The sequence below is a fragment of the Drosophila grimshawi genome, unplaced genomic scaffold, assembly GCF_018153295.1.
Source record: "Drosophila grimshawi isolate 15287-2541.00 unplaced genomic scaffold, ASM1815329v1 contig_848, whole genome shotgun sequence".
Classification (NCBI taxonomy): domain Eukaryota; kingdom Metazoa; phylum Arthropoda; class Insecta; order Diptera; family Drosophilidae; genus Drosophila; species Drosophila grimshawi.
Genome location: NW_025063692.1, coordinates 18878667 through 18896985, shown reverse-complemented (window position 1 = coordinate 18896985; position 18319 = coordinate 18878667). Strand labels below are relative to the sequence as shown.

The 18319-nt window shown below is 43.4% G+C and overlaps 3 protein-coding genes across 3 annotated transcripts; 1 reads left to right on the top strand and 2 right to left on the bottom strand.

The window, feature by feature from the left end:
• Window positions 1-68: 68 nt before the first annotated feature.
• On the bottom strand, window positions 69-17779 carry LOC6565165 (ceramide synthase). The gene is made up of 4 exons (XM_001991501.3): window positions 17130-17779; window positions 811-1276; window positions 421-750; window positions 69-274 (listed from the first exon to the last, which is right to left on the bottom strand). Exons 1-4 carry the CDS (start codon window positions 17567-17569, stop codon window positions 170-172), a joined length of 1341 nt encoding a protein of 446 aa, XP_001991537.1. The 5' UTR covers window positions 17570-17779; the 3' UTR covers window positions 69-169.
• Window positions 2537-7909, top strand: LOC122322836. Its single transcript, XM_043216093.1, has one exon. It carries the CDS (start codon window positions 2700-2702, stop codon window positions 7854-7856), a length of 5157 nt encoding a protein of 1718 aa, XP_043072028.1. The 5' UTR covers window positions 2537-2699; the 3' UTR covers window positions 7857-7909.
• LOC116805555 lies at window positions 8511-9511 on the bottom strand. The gene has a single exon (XM_032738079.2). It carries the CDS (start codon window positions 9475-9477, stop codon window positions 8581-8583), a length of 897 nt encoding a protein of 298 aa, XP_032593970.1. The 5' UTR covers window positions 9478-9511; the 3' UTR covers window positions 8511-8580.
• Window positions 17780-18319: the final 540 nt, after the last annotated feature.

Genomic DNA, 18319 nt, shown 5'->3' with positions numbered 1-18319 from the left:
GTGCCTCAAAATCAAAATGAATAAAAAAAAAGAAATATATATATATATATATAGAAATATACACACATATATATATATATATATATATAAATATAGTGGTAAAAGCTATGCTGAAGGGCGGTCCGACGAGCCCGTCTCGTAAACTTTAACAAACGGTTGACAATTTGCACTAATTGATGCCATTAATTGTGGCGGTGGGCGTGGCCGTAAGGGCATTCGGCACTATCTCATTACTCAACGCAGATGAGCGCTTCCGTCGCTTCGGCAGAAACACCTAAAACAGGAGGAAAAAATAAGACATCGATGTGAGTGAAAGAGTCAAATGCAAATAGTGCAATATCAAATCAAAATGAAAGAGAGCGAGTAATAAGTGAGGAAGAGAGGGGATGAGGGAGAGAGAAGGAGGGAGTCAGGGCATACCTTGAGAGCACCCATGACCATCAGATAAAACCAGTAGAGTTGCGGCAAGAATAGAATGGCAATGCTGATGAGACAACCGCGTGGCAGACCGCTCATCGCCGCCCACATGGTTGCGGCATCAATGGCCAGGCTATAGCGCCACATAACATACGGCCACATGCAGACGCGACACACAAAGAATGTGGCCAGCATGAGCAGCCCGTTGACAATGTATGTGCGCGAATCCTTCAGTTTCATTGTGCTCAGAATGCTGCGCATCGATACAAATGGCGTGGAGAACTCCATCATGAACATGTAGCTATAGATGCAATGACCACCGCCGCGTATATACTGCAAAATCAATGAGAATTAGTAAAATGTATGAATGTATCACAAATACACAGCACTCACCGTGACCACGAGCAGTCCGAAGGTGCCAATGAATACGTGATGTATCATCATGACCGGATGCGTCAGCACATACTTTAAGAAATCCCAACGTCCGTCCTTGGGTATCTGGACAGTGGCGCCATCATAGTCGCAGATCTCGTGAGGTGTGCTCGGCGTGCTGCCATTGTTGTTACCCGTACGCAAATCGGGCATAGATCGACCACCGGCCTTATCATAATAGCTTCGGGCATGTCCGTTGCTAAATGGCTGCGACTTGGTCAAACGGAGTAAGTGCAGCTTGTCGGCAATCTTCTGCGTGTGCACCTTGTACATCGACCAAATGTCATACATAAAGTAGGCGGTGCCAAACCAACCGTACGCCTCCATTAGAAAGTGTGAGGCATAAACAAACGATTTGCTGCATGTCGACTTGCACACGATGAGCCCAACCAGGAACGAGAACGATGCCTGAATTGCCGAAACGATTCTGAAAAGGGAACAACAACAACAATAACAAATCGCAATTAGTTTTTGTGCAGCATTTCGATATATATATATTGTATGCTCAGTTAATGGTCATAAAGGGTACAATTTGTACGACAGTCGAGGATTTGAAATCCTTACAGACATATATATATATACATGTATATATATATATATATATATATAGATAAATACAATCAATTTATTCTTCTACCGATAACAATTCAGTTTACAACCGATTGTTCCTTATTCAAACTCTAGTTGATTTTTATTTATTTATATATAAAAAAACATTTAAAAAATGTATTTAAATATGCACAACAAATTAACCAGATATTTTTGGTTTTATTTTAATTTATTTTATTTTATTTCTTTGAGGTTAAAAAAATGAACTTGGCTAATTTCCCAATAAAACATTTCATGTTAAATTTGTTTTGACTTTCATTTAGAAAAATAGAAATTGGAGCAGTTATCAATTAACTTTTAGTTTTTCAATTTTTTTATGCTTCATTTAATTGTTTGCTTCAACGTCTTTATTATTTATTAAATAATTAAATGTTGTTTTCAATTTTTCAACTGAAACGATTTTCGTTTAACTAATGAATAAGCAGAAGAAGCTGGAAAAGTTCTACAAAGGGTAATCTCCGATGGAGAATATTGTTCTACAAACGCATTTCAAAACAGGAAATGATATTCCCTTTAAGACTTGCAGCAAGTCTTTTCGAAATTAGAAAGAGATGTACAAATTGAAGGTATTCGATAAGGGATACTCCTTCATGCGACTTCAAATTTTTGAATTAAAGATTATCTGGTACAGTCAGATAGATAGAGAGATAGAGAGAGAGATAGATAGATTGATAGAGAGAGAGAGAGATTGTAAAGTAAATAAGAGACAAAGACAACTTGGCACTTTAAGCTGAACTGATTTAAGATCCCAAGAAAACAACAATTATTTGCACAATGTTGAAGTAAATTTCAAATAAACTTTAATTAAAATTTAATATAATAATATTAATAATATAATAAAATCAAATTGTTAATTATGTTCCATTGTTGTACAATTGTAAATCATTATAATAATAAACTTAAATGACTGCAAACTGCAGCCAATTGTGAAAACAACAACAAATAATAAATAATAAACAATAATTAATATTGTTAAGTTGTTGAACGCATAGCTTTTGACTTTAAAGTAATATATTATTTTTATTAATTCGAAGGAGAATTTCCAGCTCCAAAATTGAGTTTATTGTAGTTTCGGCATATTTCCAAAATTAGCAGTGAGTGCAAATCCAAAGACGAGCGCCCTCAGCGTTGAGGGCTTTATAATATGCAATAGTCAGCATTTAATTGCAACAAGCTCGGCGGCCAGCAAACACAGCAACAACAGCAACAACAACAACAAGAACAACAACAACAACGAAAAGATGAATTCAGCGAGTGTGGAATTTGAGGATGTGGATGATGATCCAAGCGGCCAGGAGCTGTTTATGGCGAAGCGTATGGATAACTATCCGCCATGCAATGGCGTTGACGTTGACATCATCAGACGCAAATCGACGCTAAACATGGGGCACAACAAGGTCTGCAGATGTGCATCGCCGTTGTACCCGCAACGACGACGGGCACCGTCGGGTCAGCTGATGTTCGAGCGTCTGTTGTCGCACGAACGGAAAGGGGAACGATTGCTGGTGCCGGATCTGGCAACGGAATGGTTTCGCAAACAGAAGATCTTTCTCGACACTGTGTCGCCGGAGGAGCAGCAGCTGGCCAAGCGGCAAACGGACGAGTGGCCAGCACTAATCGGCTATGGCTGCGATTGCCGGCGCTGTGGCTGTGGCAATGAGGCCAACTTGCAGCATAGTGGACAGTATTTAGATTATTGCCAGGAGCTGCGCAGGCGTCGCTTATTGCTGCAGCGACAGCGACGGCAGCGGCAGCGGCGTCAGGGCGGCTACACCGAACCAATGGTCCCGGCAAGGCAGGCCGACAATGAGATGGCACAAGAACAACAGCAGCAGCAACTGCAGCAACTGCAGCAGCAACAGCAGCAGCAACTGCAGCAGCAACAGCAGCAACAGCAACAGCAGCAGCAGCAACAGCACCAACAACAGCAGCAACAGCAGCAGCAGCAACAGCAGCAACAACAGCAGCAACAGCAGCCGCAGCAGCAGCAACAGCAGCAGCAACAACAGCCGCAACAACAACATCCGCAGCAGCAGCAACAGCTTTCGCAGCCCACAAACGGTCACTCCACGGAGCATCGCCAATGCAGTCTCAAGTCATGCGCCTGCAACTTTCAGGCGGACGGACAGCCGATGGGCGAGGAGTGCCGCCAGGCACTGCGTTGCCGGATGGAGTCGTCACTGATGCGCCTGCGCAATAGATCCAATTTGCGCGGCAACACGCAACATCGGCGGCGACTCGATCCGGCAAGATATCGCCGCATTTCGCCCGAGTTTTACAGGCTGCTCAAGAGCTACGAGGATGGGATGAGTGAACGCTATCCGCTGTACGGCGTGCGCAGACGCTACTGCAGCAGCAGCAGCAGCAGCAAGCCAACCGTCAAGGTTGCTTGTGCCGAACAGCATCCAGCCGATGAACTGCACAGACAGAGGCGGCAGCGGAGCCAGCAGCAGCAACAGCAGCAGCAGGAGTCGGAGGATGTTTGCGACTGTTCGTTGCTGAGCGTTGCTGAGAGCAACAGCCAGTGTGACCGGGTGGAATGCGAGCGAAACAATTGTGAGCAAGTCTTGACGATGGCGGACTGCACCAGAGATCTGTGCGATCAGAACGAATGCTTGGCGAAAGACGTCGTTGGTGTCAACTCTCAGATGGACGGAGCGCAAATTGTAGCTTGTACAGATGACAGTTGTCCAAGCCGTGAAGAAGATGCGGGAACAGCAGCAAAAATAGAAATCGAAACCAATCAACATGAGCTCAGCAGCCAGCCAGAACCAGAGCCACAGCCGGAAGTCAAGGAAGTCAAGGAAGGCAAGGAAGCCAAGGAAGTCAAGGAAGCCAAGGAAGTCAAGGAAGTCAAGGAAGTCAAGGAAGTCAAGGAAGCCAAGCCTGCCGGCATGTTGTCGGGCCCATTGGCGAAGCAGACGCGACTGGGACGTCGGGCAGCGATTAAGACGCCAAGCAAGCGAAATGGTATTTTGGGCAGCATGGCGGGTCTGTGCAAGCGTGTCATGCAGCCAGGACGTCATCTGCTCTACAACTTTAGCACGCTGCAGCGGAAGTCAACGGCGTATGAGACACTGGTGCAAGCACGACAACAACCGGCACTGACCAATCAGCCCAACCATCGGCAGAACGTTGCGGAGCCCATGTTCTTCTCGCGGCAACCGAAACGCGGCAATTGGCAACGGGAACCAGACTGGAAGACAGCACAGGCTGCAACGGACAACAGTTGCACGCCTATTCGCTTCCACTCAATGTGTTGCATGCACAGCAACCAGTGGCAAGCAACAGAATCAGAAGCAAAAAATAGCTTAGACAGCATACAGATGCAAACAGAGCAAATATGCTTGGAGAACGTGGAGCACAATACCGTTGCAGGCCGGTTTCCTGTGATAGAACCGATTACCGCTGAGACGCAGCTGAAAGATGGTCCAGCGACGGAGATTGTGGCCGGATTGGCCAATACGATGGTGAGTCGAGCAGCCCCAGTTTGCCGCAAAGGCAAAATGAAACGAAGCTATGCACCCGGTTCCGATTACGCAGAGCTAATGCGTTTGGTGGCCCGGAAGCGGGCCAAAATACGACAGTCCAAGCGTGGCAGGGTCACCTTCGCTGATCGGTATCGCAACAGTGACACGCAGCCGCCTGCAGACCCAGCCAGAACTCGCAGCACGAGTCCAGTGACGCGAAAGCGACGCAAAAGCAATAGGAACTCGCCGTTCCTTGAGATCGATCAGCTGTCCATGCCCCGCAACAATCGATTGGAGTTGACATCCAGATGCAGACAGCAGACACAAGAATCGGATGAAAGCATTACTTCGGATTATGAGCGCAATAACAATGACTTTAGCTGCAGCAGGGAATACTCCTACGATGAAGCCGACTGGCAGACAAATGGATCACGTAGCTACGAGCGTTCCTATGGAACTGCGAGGAATCCAAACAGCTCTGCTGGCTCTGCTAGATGCTGTGCATCGAGAAGCTCAGAAAACGGCAGGCAGGCATCAGACAACGACGTATCTGCGATGCGACATGGCTCGACTTGCAACACTGTTCAGCAATCCAATTACCTGGATGAACCTGGAATGGACCAAGTTAGCTCCAATGTTGTACAACTGAATGTGGCAAGTGGACGTCGCTCGCAACATGGTTTTGAGCAGGAATTGCATGGCGTGGATAGCATGTATAACAAACGTGACTTGCAGCGATATCCAAGTGATGACACCTCCATAGATACGGCGGAGCAGGTGGCAAATATCACCTGTTTTACGGTGAACCATCCGTCGCAGAACTCGCTTGACGCCAGTCAGGCGCCGTCAAAGTCACAGAGATCGGTCCCGAGCAGCATGTTGCCCAAGCTCTTTACACGCAAGCCACCCATCAATGAGCAGCTGTTGAGAATGCGCGAGGCGACGGCGCCAAAGATCAAGATGCGGGTGCCACACGTGAAAATGCAGTGCTCTCTGCGCACACGTCGCCCGGAGCCGCCGCCGCCATCTCGAGTGCTGTGTCCGCATCGGAGCCAGCAATGGCAACGCCTCCCAATGATGCAGCCAATGTTGGCCGATGAGCCGGACAATCAACAGAAAGAGAAGCAGCAGCAGGAGCAGAACCAGTTGCTGGCACAGCAGCGTTACGATCGACCCATACAAATACACACGGATCAGTCGAGGCTAGAGAGAAACTTTCAAAAACGATACAATAGAGAGATCGATAACGATAACGATAACTATCTGTCAACACATTATAGTGATGAAGTCAGCAGCGGCCGCTCTCGTTCCGGCTGCGATATGCAGTTTCGAGACGACGAACAACGCCCGACTGGCCCAAGTGTATCGCACCAGTTGGCCAAGACCCTAGGCGAGAATCCATTGAGTCCATTGAGTAAGTGCAGCCATTGCAATAGGAGCCCTATCAAGAAGAGTAGGTTGAAGGCGAAGAGCTATGCCACGCCCTGGAATCTGAGAGACGAGGCCGAGCAGGATGATGTTGGTACTGAATTAAGACATAGGTTTCGACAGCCACAAGCGGACAGCGAACACAAACTGGCAGCTGAGCAACAAGTCGAGCATCACCGAAGACGCTCACAGGCTAGAATAGCTTTCCCATCTACTGCTACTGATGTGGCCATGCAGGCCAATCGGGGCGTAACAAGAGGCATGGCTGCCAAGCGTAGCAAGCAGCAAGTTTTTGAGAATTTCTATAATGCCTTCAGCGAATCCTTTGGCTGTCCATCGAACAAGAGCAGACATCCACGTTCGAGCAGTCCCCTTGATGACTACAACAGCGAACAACCAGTGCCATCGGCCAACAAGGCTACCAGCAACCAGCAGCGTTCAACACAACCATGCTCCATACTGAAATCCACTGCAAAAACGGTGAACAATGCAGTGAGACAGGCCAACGATGGGCGTCACGTGAACTTTGTGCCCCGGCTGCAGTCACAGATGTCCGTAAATCCAAATCAATTGAGTTCCAGTCGTGATGATGGCTACTCGGAACCTGGCACACCGGCCAGCTATACACTGCAGGCGGGATTGAGGCGCCCCGTCATAATGCGCGCAAGTACTGTGCACAATGCCGTGCCAGGTCAGGCACTCAATCACCATCAACAACTTCGCCGCGACGAAGAGATGGCAGCGAGACCAAGAGCAGGATCAGCAGCAATAGCAGCAACAACAATTCCAACACGACCCATGAGCCATCTGGGCAACAGGGAGAAGGTGCTGTCGCTGTTTGCCGTGCCTAGCACATCGAGCGGCGACAATACCTGCCACAAGGTGCCGTCCAACAAGGAAATGGCAACGAATAATGATCGTCTGTCGACACGGGCCAAAACGAAGCACGAGCAACACCTGGAGGAGAGTCGCTTGCCAATGAATTCTCAGCTATTCTCAAGGAGCAGAGATTTTCCAAACATACGAATGGGAAGAACGACAAATGACAGTGATCGTTACATGCCACCGCCGGTGACGCTGGTTTCCGAGCTGGATTTCAGGACATATTGCGAGCACACACGCAACGTGACGTGCAGCGAGCCGCGAGAAGTGGGCGGCGGCACGACGACAACCGATGTGCCACTCATGCTTACCAAAATCATTGATAGGCGGCGGCATAAACATGACGACAACTTGACACCAGCAACACCAGCAACACCAGCAACATCAACATCCTTGGCTGGCTGCAACATCTGTCGTCAAACTAACAGGAACAACGAGGCATATCCATGCTATCCACACGATGTGTTGCATGGCGAAAATTATTATCCGAGACGTGCCTGCTGTTTGCGTCGTCTGCCCGCAGAGCCGCTGGTCATTGAAGCCACCCACAAGGGTCTGCGGGAGCAACAAATGCGACAAAAGTGTCTTTCTGTTCTTTTCTATGCGCGCAAGTTCTGACCAATTTAACGAGTTTTAAATACATATCTTAATAAACTTTCTGTCAATTATAAGTTCATCCGTGTCTCCAGCATTGTATAAATTGAATTCCAGTTTGGATTTCTATAACAAATATACACAAAATACACACTTGAAAACGGGCAAAAAGGGATTTTTTTTAACAGTTCCAAAGTGGAACATATTCCACATTCTAAATATATCTTATTACTCGATCTATTGTGCCCCCTTCTGAGCCAGCACGAATGTGAGAATCTTTGTTGGGTTGAGGTCTTCCATGTATCCCTAGGATGCTGCATCTTCTTCTAGTTAAGGCGACACATTCTACTAGGATGTGCATCGAGGATTCCTCCTCTCCTCTCCTAACAAAATCTGCACAGATCGCTTCTATATACACCCAGTTTAGTTAGGCGACTTCTTAGTCCATAAATATATCTTAAATTCGCTCAATTTATGTTGTAACACACTCAGAAAAATGTAATTCGCTGATTTAGAAATAATTTCCAAGTAATTTCCAGAAAACATTATTAATAACAAAAAAGCTATTTTTAGTTTATATATGAAAAATCATTCTGAGAATAAGGCATTATTTTCGAAAAATGTACTCTGAAATTAAGAAAAGAAAACGCCCAGTTTCTCGATATATACTTTCTGAAATATATAGTTTATAGTGAGTGCGCTTAAGTAACAACAAAATGAAAAATGTGCATCTAGAATGGAGGAGGAACTAGAACGACAATTGTTTGTGCCGCATGTTGTGGCTATAGATGTGATTGCCACCCATATCGCTGGACGGTCTCGCTTTGCGTTCGCAAAACTGTCGAATCACTGCGGATTGGCGGGCAGATGAAGCAGCCAGACTCTCGGCATGACTACTTCTGGCCACATTCCGCTTATTTTTGATGCGATCTCGTCGACTGCGATGGCGGGCAATCGCATACTTATCGACGGTTGCCACTTTGGTATAGAGACCGCAGAGGTCACTGCATTGACGCGATGTGTAGAGGCGTTGGGTGAGTGCCTCCTGGTTGCGTAGACTGCACACCAGCTGCCTCAGTTCAATGCTTTTGAGTGTCCTCAGCAAAAACTCCACTTCAACGGGACAGTGAGCATGAGCATTCAGACGGTTGAGCATATGCAACAAATATTTTTGCTGATCAAAGGTTAGCACCGATATTAGGAACATCATGCGCACTATCTTCAATATATTATCCTTGTCAAGGGGATCAATTGGCATACCGCATCGATCGTACATACTATCATATATCTCCAAATCGTTGAGCTCCGTATAGGGTGCCTTGACGTGCCTCATCACACTCCAGACACGATCGCGGGGATATCGCTTGAGGGGCTGCTGATAAATTTGATAGGCGAGCTTGAACAGGACCGATAGCATATATTGTATGGAGCATTTGAATAGACAGCTCAATGCCTCGATAATATGACGATTGCGGCGACAGATGCATTCGCATTGATGTGCCCCACCCTCAGCATCACACTTGGGAGAGACATCGATGGGGCAGCGCTGGAACCAACGATACTCATCCACGCTGCGCAGCTTCTCCACTTGCGGCTGACATTGGCAGCATTTTCTCATTTGGCTACAGCAGCAGTCGTTGCACATTTTTCGAATAATTTTGTTGCTCTTAGCTTTTTCCAAACAAAAAAATAAAACAAAAACAAAAAAATAATACAAATTTGTATTAGCTGACTTTTGTTTGTGTGTGTAACTTGCTGAGATACGCATGGGTTGCTTTATCTGATCAACTGCAAGCAATTGATAAGTGCCAATCTTTTGCATCTGTATATGGTAAATTAGCGCCATAAAAATACAGATAATCGGAGCTGGAGCTGTATATAAATTCAATACCTCATTCGGAATTTAGTAATACAATATTTATTTAATTATTGTTAGCTTTTGTAATCGGTGGGTTCAATGAGGTCAAAATATATATATATTTATTTATAATAAATAGAACAGAGCTGTTTTTCTGTCTCATAAAGTTCGCATCGCAGTAGACCTTGAACACAAATAAAGACAACAGTTCCGGCAATGTGTAAGTGTCGAAAAAAATGAGCACAACAAAACTTCAGATGGGCTTTAAATTACTGAAAATTCTACAAAAAAAAAAACAACTATTTGGAATACTATTGGAAGACACAGTTACAAATTTTGTATAGGCAAATAGGGCTAGCAGCAGAATGTCTTTGGAAAAGTCAAAATTCTTTGCCGGTGCTCGGGGCTTGGAGACGAATGTGTTCCACGGTTCGATGGCACTGGGTGCCGGAGGTGAGGGTGCATTTGCACGTTATGGCGCCATAATGCGCAACCAACTAGCAGCGGAGCCACCAAGAAACATTGGCAAACGACGCTTGCAACAGCCCAAGAAAGCAACGGCAGCAGCAACAAAAATGCCCATTGGTTTAGATGAGCTGACAAAGAAGATAGCTGTCGGAGCACGAAACCCACCGGCAACATCAGCCAATGGAATCAAACGGGTTGCCAAAAGAGCACAAGCAACAACAACAACAAACACAACAACAGCAGCAGCAGCATCAGCAGCAACAAAAGTCAATGCAATGGCGAGCAATCAACGCAATCGACGCCACAATCGCAACGAAGCAATTGGAACAAAGTGCAACAGCAGCAACACACCAGCCAACAGGGACAGCTGCAGCAGAAGACGCATCGAGGCAGCGATGCCAACAAAATGGTTGCTGTTGCCACAGAGCAATTTTAGGCAATCGAGCGAATCCTCGTTGGATACAATGCACAATGCAAAGACGGCGACCAGCAATCAGCAGATGCAGCAGCTATGTGTGAAGACCTCCTGGCCAAATCTCAACACAAAAACCAGCTCCAAGCATCAACAACAACAATTGCTGGTCAGCAAGCAATCGCGTGTATTTTTGGTGCCCAGCCAGCGTATACTGCTGGCGGATGAGCTGAAGCAGGCGCAGCTTAGCCAGCTGCAGCCCAAGCGCAAGCGATCGCTGCGACAGCAGCAGCAACAGCAACAACGGCAACAACAGCAGCAGCAACAGGCGTCAAAGACTTTGCTGTTGCAGACGGACGGCGTTAAGCAGATGGCGTCCGTCGACAACAGTGAAATTAGCGCATTGTCCACGAATTGCACAAACATTAGCAATGGAACAACAATTGGCATTAGCGGCAGCAGCAGCGGCAGCGGCAATTGGTCAAAAAGTCAATCATATGATACGCCACTTGTCGTTGCTGGCATTAACAAGTCTCTTAAGCTAACATCAACAGTTATTCAAATAATGCCGGATGCAACACCAGCAGCAACAGTTGCTGCAAAGAGGCAAACAAAGACGCAGCAGCAGCAGGCGCAGCCGCAGCCGCAGCAATTGTTGCCCAAACGTTTGCCAGTCAAACAGCAATCCAAACAAATGAAAGAAACACACCTGCAACATCAACAACATCAACAACAGCAACAACAAGCACAAAAAACGAAAGCAACAACAAAAGTTGCAACTGCTGCTGCTGCTGCTGTAATGTCAAAAATAATTCGCGTAGATCAGCATAAGGTGCCCAAAACCGTAGAAGATGGCATCGATATAAGCTATCAGTATTTTGTCAATACGTCTGCGACGCGCGGCAGGAAACCACCAATTGTACGCTATTTATATCGTCCGATGGTGCGGCGCTTAAATCCGGCAACAGCAGCAACAACAGGGCGTCGCAGCAACAAGAAGGCGCAGTCGACGCAGAGCACAACAACTGATGAGGAGGAGGAGCAAGAGCAAGAGCAACAGCAACAGCTGAAACAACAGTCGCCTGCCAACAGCAATAGTGATGTGAAATTCGATTCTGAAACGGAAACGGAGATGGAGATGGAAACACCGAATCCACCGCCAATTGTTGTGAATGCCAAGTATTTGCCGTTTGTTAAGCAACTCAAAAATCATCCAATGCCGCCGATGCAACAGCGCAGTAAGCGCACTGATGTTGCGCAATGGCAACGGTTGCAACAACAGTTGCAGCAACAGCAACAGCATCAACAACTACAACTACAACACCAACAGCAGCAGCAGCCGCAGCAAATGCAAGTGCTGCAGGACCAACAGCAACTGATACAGCGGCAACAACAGCTGATCGAGATGCAACGTCAGCAACTGTTGCTGGCAGAGGAACACAAACAGCAGCTTATTCCACGGCCCGTTCTAATCGATTATCAGCCAACTGTGACACGATTAACTGCTGTGGGTGGTGCCAGCATTTGCTTTCATGCACCAATACGAGTGAGCGCTGGTGCCGCAAACGCAGCAACAGCAACAGTTGCTGCTGAAGCCACTGAATCGCCCCGAATTGCAGCTGTTACCTATGAGGATGTTGAGACTGGCATTCAGCTGGGCAACAGCGACAGCAACAACAACAGTTGCTGCCAGAAACAGAGCAACAGCGACAACAGCAACAGCAACAGCAAACGTGTCTGTGATTTGGCAGCGTCAAAGAAGAAACTCAAGTGTAAATCGCATCCAAGTAAGAAGAAGAGCCGCACCTAAGGCGCAACAGCGCACTTGTTGCAGCAGTTGCAATGTTAGCGTTACCAATTGAACACAATTTATATTCGATTAAATTCAAAAGTAAAGTTGAAATCACAAATTGGCCTTAATTAAATTAGAAAACCAAACAATTCTGATATAACTACGAATGTCTAACGACTTGGCACATGCACATCTATATGTATATATGATGTATATGATGACTTCATTTACAATGAATAATTGGCTTGGTCATTAAAAGGTCAGGGTCAGTCCGAGGATAAGGCCACAACAAGGCGTCAACTTATACAAGGCCAAAGCCAGGACTATTTCAAGACAATCCCCAAACAAATGGCGGGTGCGTTGGAGTGCCATGGGTTGCGTTGTATTGTGCTTCGCGAATATAACTACACCATTATGACATAACGACATAACTACTAACGACTAACGACTAACGAAAGAACGCCCATCTTAGGCACGCCGAAGTTTACATACCCTTGACCAGTGACCCGTGACCCTAGACCACAGTCAAATTTCCGTCATCCAAATTTCACTCGATTTGATACAGATGAAAATAATAACCTCATCTTTAAGCTATATAATATATATAATAGTCTGATCTCAATGATTTTTCTTCGAAATGTTTATATTGAGTAAGTTTGATTTGCATATCTTGGTAAAAGAATAAGTTTTTTAAGTTTTGATCAATCGTGCGACATAATATAGTAGTCTGATCTCGATGGTTTTCGATCAAACCGCATATGGGATAAGCTTGGATCGGATTCGTGATAAACAAAAAACTATTTCATACAGGAACTTATCGTTCGATAGACTTTTCCTATGGGATATATGTTATAATTGTTAAACAAAAAGTCAGCTATAAAATATATTGCGATTAGTTGCTAGTGATGCTGATCAAGATATGTATATATATATGTATAATCTATCGGGTCGGAAACTTTTTCGTCTATGCGACAAAATTAGAATACCCTAAGAAAGAAGATTTTTTCCACTAAAGTTGCAGAGAAGATTAGAGATTAGTATTTGCGTGTCATATGATTATCGACATTGGCAAAGTTGCCTAATTTAAGCAAACATTTAAATTTGTTGATAACAATTCATTTCCCGGGTGCTTTTGTACCTACTCGAAGTGATTTAATCAAAAGATTACACGTAAAAGCAAACAAAATAATCAATAGCTAGTTCCAAATGCGTAAAATAGAAATTCATGATTATTCATGTCGGAAATCATTTATTTTCCTAACGCCAACCATTAATCTAATGGAAATTTTCGTTCCACTCAATGCAGATTTTGTGTATTATATTAATTGATTTTATTGGTATATAATTCGACAGTTAGTTTTACCGGGTTCTATCTGATTTTGGGGTAAATACTAATTTGAATACCCTGAGCAAATTAAAACATGATAATAAGCGTAATGGTTTTGTGCAAAAGTATGTTAGCGTCCGACTGGCAGTATATATATATATATATATTATTTTTTTGATTTGAATTAAGAGCCGAATTGATCTACCCTTGTCCGTCTGCATGAACAGGCGGATCTCAGCTACTAATACTTTAAGCTCTCGTATATCCGGAACAAATCATCTTTCTTTTATGCTATCGATAACTATCGAGTTGCGAGAATACGATACATATCGATTTCAGATAGCAATAAAAGCTGACTTTAGTTCGGGCTTGTGTGGTCCAGTCGCCATAAGAAATAAGAGCCCATTTGAAAGGGCAATTTGGCAATAAAACTTGAATATATTTAATTGGACATAAACTAGAATATATATGCAATATTGTGTATATTGTAGTCGAGCTCACTCGACTACACTATTCTCACTTGCTTAATAGGAACTTGGCAAATGATATATTTTTTTTTATTTTGGAAATTATGAAAGCATGCAGAGCCATAAGGTTACCTCGCCTATCTCTTATTTCTATCATTTTTTGATTGTCTGTGGCACTCCTTTTATTTTTTTTTGGGTGTTTGGACTCCAAGTTTCCCGTTTTATGGGTTTTTGTGTGGAGAGAAACATGTCGTGCTAACTGTTCGTTCAACCTTGGACGTTCCACAGCCCGTCCCCCCCACTAGTCCAGTAGCCAAACCCATATCGAAATATACGCATTAGTCTCAATTGCGAACGGCCATTGAACACAGTCGATTGTCGTTTGTCGTTTGCCCATTGTCCAATGTCCATTGTCCATTGTCCATTGTCGATGGCTGCTAATGAATGGCGCTAGGTGTCAATATGGGCAGGCCAGTGTTGATATGCGGATCGAAGAATAATTCACAATTTAATTTAACATTCCTAACAATCAATGGCAATTGTGCTAAATATTAAAAGCGGTTACTGGGCCACGCAAATAATCAAATGCACATCAAATACATCTGTGTGTCTCTCTATATACAGTGTATATATGCAAAGGCAAAGAAGCAGCGGCAGCAACAAGAACAACAATAACAAGAACAACAACAACAAACGCAATAGTAATAATAATAATAAAATGCCGCAACTATGTCTAATTTAGATTTATGATCAAAGTCAAGGCTGGTCAAGGTGCGAGGTGTGAGGTGCAAGGTCCTCTCTCACAAATTGCCATCATCATTCCCACAATGAGTCGTTAGTAAATGGAACTAGGCACACATCAGCATAATATATATATATATATAGTACACAATTATACACTTTTTGCTACTCAATTGTTTTAGCACAGTGTGTGCTGCTTATCTACACACACAGACACACACAGACACACACACACACACACAAATATATATACACTTCATTAGACATACGTTGAGGTCCATTGAAGCTAGGGTGGAGGGTGAGTAATGGGGTTAAGGGTGGGCTTTACTATCGGCCACTTGGCGCGCAAAAGGGCTTAATTATAATTGTAACTGATTACCGCGTGCGTCATTCAACTATGTCTTTTATATATATATATATATTATATATCACAAATTTCGTATCGATTGAGATAAATATATATTTATGTGTACATTCAATATTTACGACACTAAATATATTTTATACAGGTATTTCGATGAGCTGCTTTTAACCAATTCACCCTCAATGAAATAACGGCACTCTTATATAATATTTATAAATAGGTTCTTTAATTAAGTCAGCACAAATTTATTTGTTAAAGACTCACTACGATATACACAGAACCCAGCTGTTAAATAGATTCTATTCCAACGAGATCCATATGCGAATACGTTTTCGACTATGACTGCTGATCAAGAGTATATATAAGTATATATATATATAGCTTATGGGGTCGGAGATGCTTCCATTTGCCGTGTTACACACTTTTACATACATTATAGTTGACTTTTGCCCATTTTTAATTAGTTAAAGCTATATGAAAAGTTACCGAGTTAGAACAATTTTCAGAAGATTGTGAATAGTTTTTAATCTGTTAAACAATTATCCGGAATATAATATATTTATTTCGAAGTATGTTCGTATAACAGGTATTTCAGCTAAACTCATTTGTTTGTTGCCTCTTAGAACTGAGATATAACAGCTGCAATTAGCTACAAAACAATCTTGCTTAGACACTGCTTCACAGTGCTTCCCCATGGGCGTAGTCAGGGTTTGACACTGAATTAAATTCAAATTACAATTCGGCACCCACTTCACTAAAAAACAGAAAAAAGAAAAACGAAAAACAAAGATAAAGATAAAAAGAACTAGGTACACCCTTGAGTGTCTCAGTTGAAGATAGTGGCAAAGAGGTTGTCACATGATCTGGCTGGATTGTATAACTCATTTTGTGTAACACATTTTCAGTATTAGTCACTTTTTCACGATTGCGCCAGCCAAGCGCACAGCATGTAATAATTGGCTATAGGGAAAAGGTGGAGGCGGAGTCGGATGCGGCAAGGAGGATGCAAAGTGATTCCATTAAAAACACGCTAAGCAATTCTACACACAGTTTTATTAACACTCGACAAACTCGATGGACGTGGATCAGTTCCGACGGTGCGGGGCAAAGCCGAACCAGTTTCAACGAACATCAATTGACGATTTCGATGGGGTCTATTGTTTCTCTGCTATAGGAATGTGTTTTTTTTCCCTCTTTAGTTTTTGTGTTTGCTTTTACACGGCAATTAGCTGGATCACGTAACAAGGGAAGTTTCGAATTAATATTATATATATATAATAATCAATACTATATATACATATATGCATATAGATAGATAGATCTAGGTAGACAACGAACAAACCCATTGAAATGTACAATTACCAGATGGGTTCTAGGTATGTATTTCTTCTCTCTTTCGCTCTCCCTCTCTGTCTCAGCTGGCGAGAATCCTTGACCTTGGCCCACTGTTCAGCTGAACTCGAATAAGTGCATGATTGAATCAACGAGTGTGAAACGAGTGAGTGCATCGCCAATTATGATTGAGAGAACAGCAGAGTCAAGGCTGCCAACCAACGATATTTCAATGCCAGTGGCATGTGGCCAAAGGCAGACCCATAAATATTACAATGAAGGTTAAGAGTGCATACTGATTATATAAATATATATATATATATTTTTTTCCTTTATTTTTTTTTTTTTTTTTTTTTTTTTTTTTTTTTGGGGGGGCTTTTTTTTTTATTTTTTTTTTTTTTTTTATTTCCCTTTTTTTTTTTAAAAATTTTTTTTTTTTTTTTTTTAATTTTTTCCGAATAATTAAAACTTATGTATAAATATATCTAAATAAATAAAATATTGCATTTATATATATATATGTTGGCTTTGCTCACTTGTTGGTTATTTCGAGGACATCGGATATCATGAGCCGATACTTGTATCGAAATTGCTGTCCCCGCTTCGTCTCCAGCAGATACTTGTTGCAGAAATCGGTGAGAGAGACAAAATAGATGAAGCCCAGTGAGGTGAGAAAGAGACCGCGCTGCAGCGTGATGCGATCGGTGGTATTCGGTATTTGCCACAAACTGCCGCAGGCCAAACCCATCGATCCAATCGAACAGGCCAGCGAGAAGTAGCATCCACAGCTCATCGGCAGCGTGTTGGCCGCCTTAAGCGGAGCTGTTTCTCCTGCTGATGCTGATGCTGCTGCTGATGCTGTTGCTGCCACTGCTTCTGGTATTGTTGCTTCGGTTGCTGTCGGTGATTCTGTTGCATCCTTGCAGGCGCCATTGCCCACCAGCGGCTGACAATCACCGTTCCGTCGATGGTGCATGGTCGATTCTGCGTCTTCGCCCTCTGCCTCTCTTGCTCTGTTGTGGGGGAGGGGAAGTTGTTGTTGTTGTTGTGGTTGTTGTTGCTATTGATATTATTGTTGTTGTTCCTGTTCTTGTTGTCCTTGTTCAGATGTTCACAACCTGTTGTTGCCTGGACGGTGCCGCTGCTGCTGACTTGGCGTTTATAGTGCGTTTGACCCTTGGACCATTTTAGCAGCTGTTGTTAAGACAAATAATAAGAAATGTGATAGTCAGCAATGATCGACTAACTATTACCCTGTACTTAGCCCTGCATTTGTAGCTAACATTTAAATTCTAAATATTAAAATTAGTATTGACTTTAAAGTATTTTAAATTTATTGATTTCGTTAAAAAAAAAAACAACAACAACAACTGTAAAATCATTTTGCAAATTTTACATCAATTTCAAATTTGTTATTGACATTTTGCATTTTTGAGCAATTGCATAACACAAAACTAACAAGCCCAAAGTTGCCCAATTTGAAATGATCCAATTATGTAAATTATTTAAATCACACAAAAATTCAACATATAGAATTAAAAAATGACAAATCGGTTTGTAGCCACGGTAAATATAAAAAATATATATACATTTTTTTTCCACTGCCTGCAGAGTGCAAAGCGCATGCTTATCGGCCAACGAGGCGGAACTCAATCAGTATTCTTATTATCACCCAATTATCATTATCAGTTGCGACCCTCGCTTTTTGCTGTTGCTGTGGATGCTG

What these genes read in the sequence shown, in the direction of transcription:
- LOC122322836 (XM_043216093.1), top strand. Translation starts at nt 2,700, where the DNA reads ATGAATTCAGCGAGTGTGGAATTTGAGGATGTGGATGATGATCCAAGC.
- LOC116805555 (XM_032738079.2), bottom strand. Translation starts at nt 9,477, where the DNA reads ATGTGCAACGACTGCTGCTGTAGCCAAATGAGAAAATGCTGCCAATGT.
- LOC6565165 (XM_001991501.3), bottom strand. Translation starts at nt 17,569, where the DNA reads ATGCACCATCGACGGAACGGTGATTGTCAGCCGCTGGTGGGCAATGGC. An exon ending in GTCCTCGAAATAACCAACAA is followed by an intron (nt 1,277 to 17,129) that starts GTGAGCAAAGCC and finishes TTCCCTTTTCAG; the next exon opens with AATCGTTTCGGCAATTCAGG. An exon ending in TGGTCATGGGTGCTCTCAAG is followed by an intron (nt 275 to 420) that starts GTATGCCCTGAC and finishes CTCCTGTTTTAG; the next exon opens with GTGTTTCTGCCGAAGCGACG.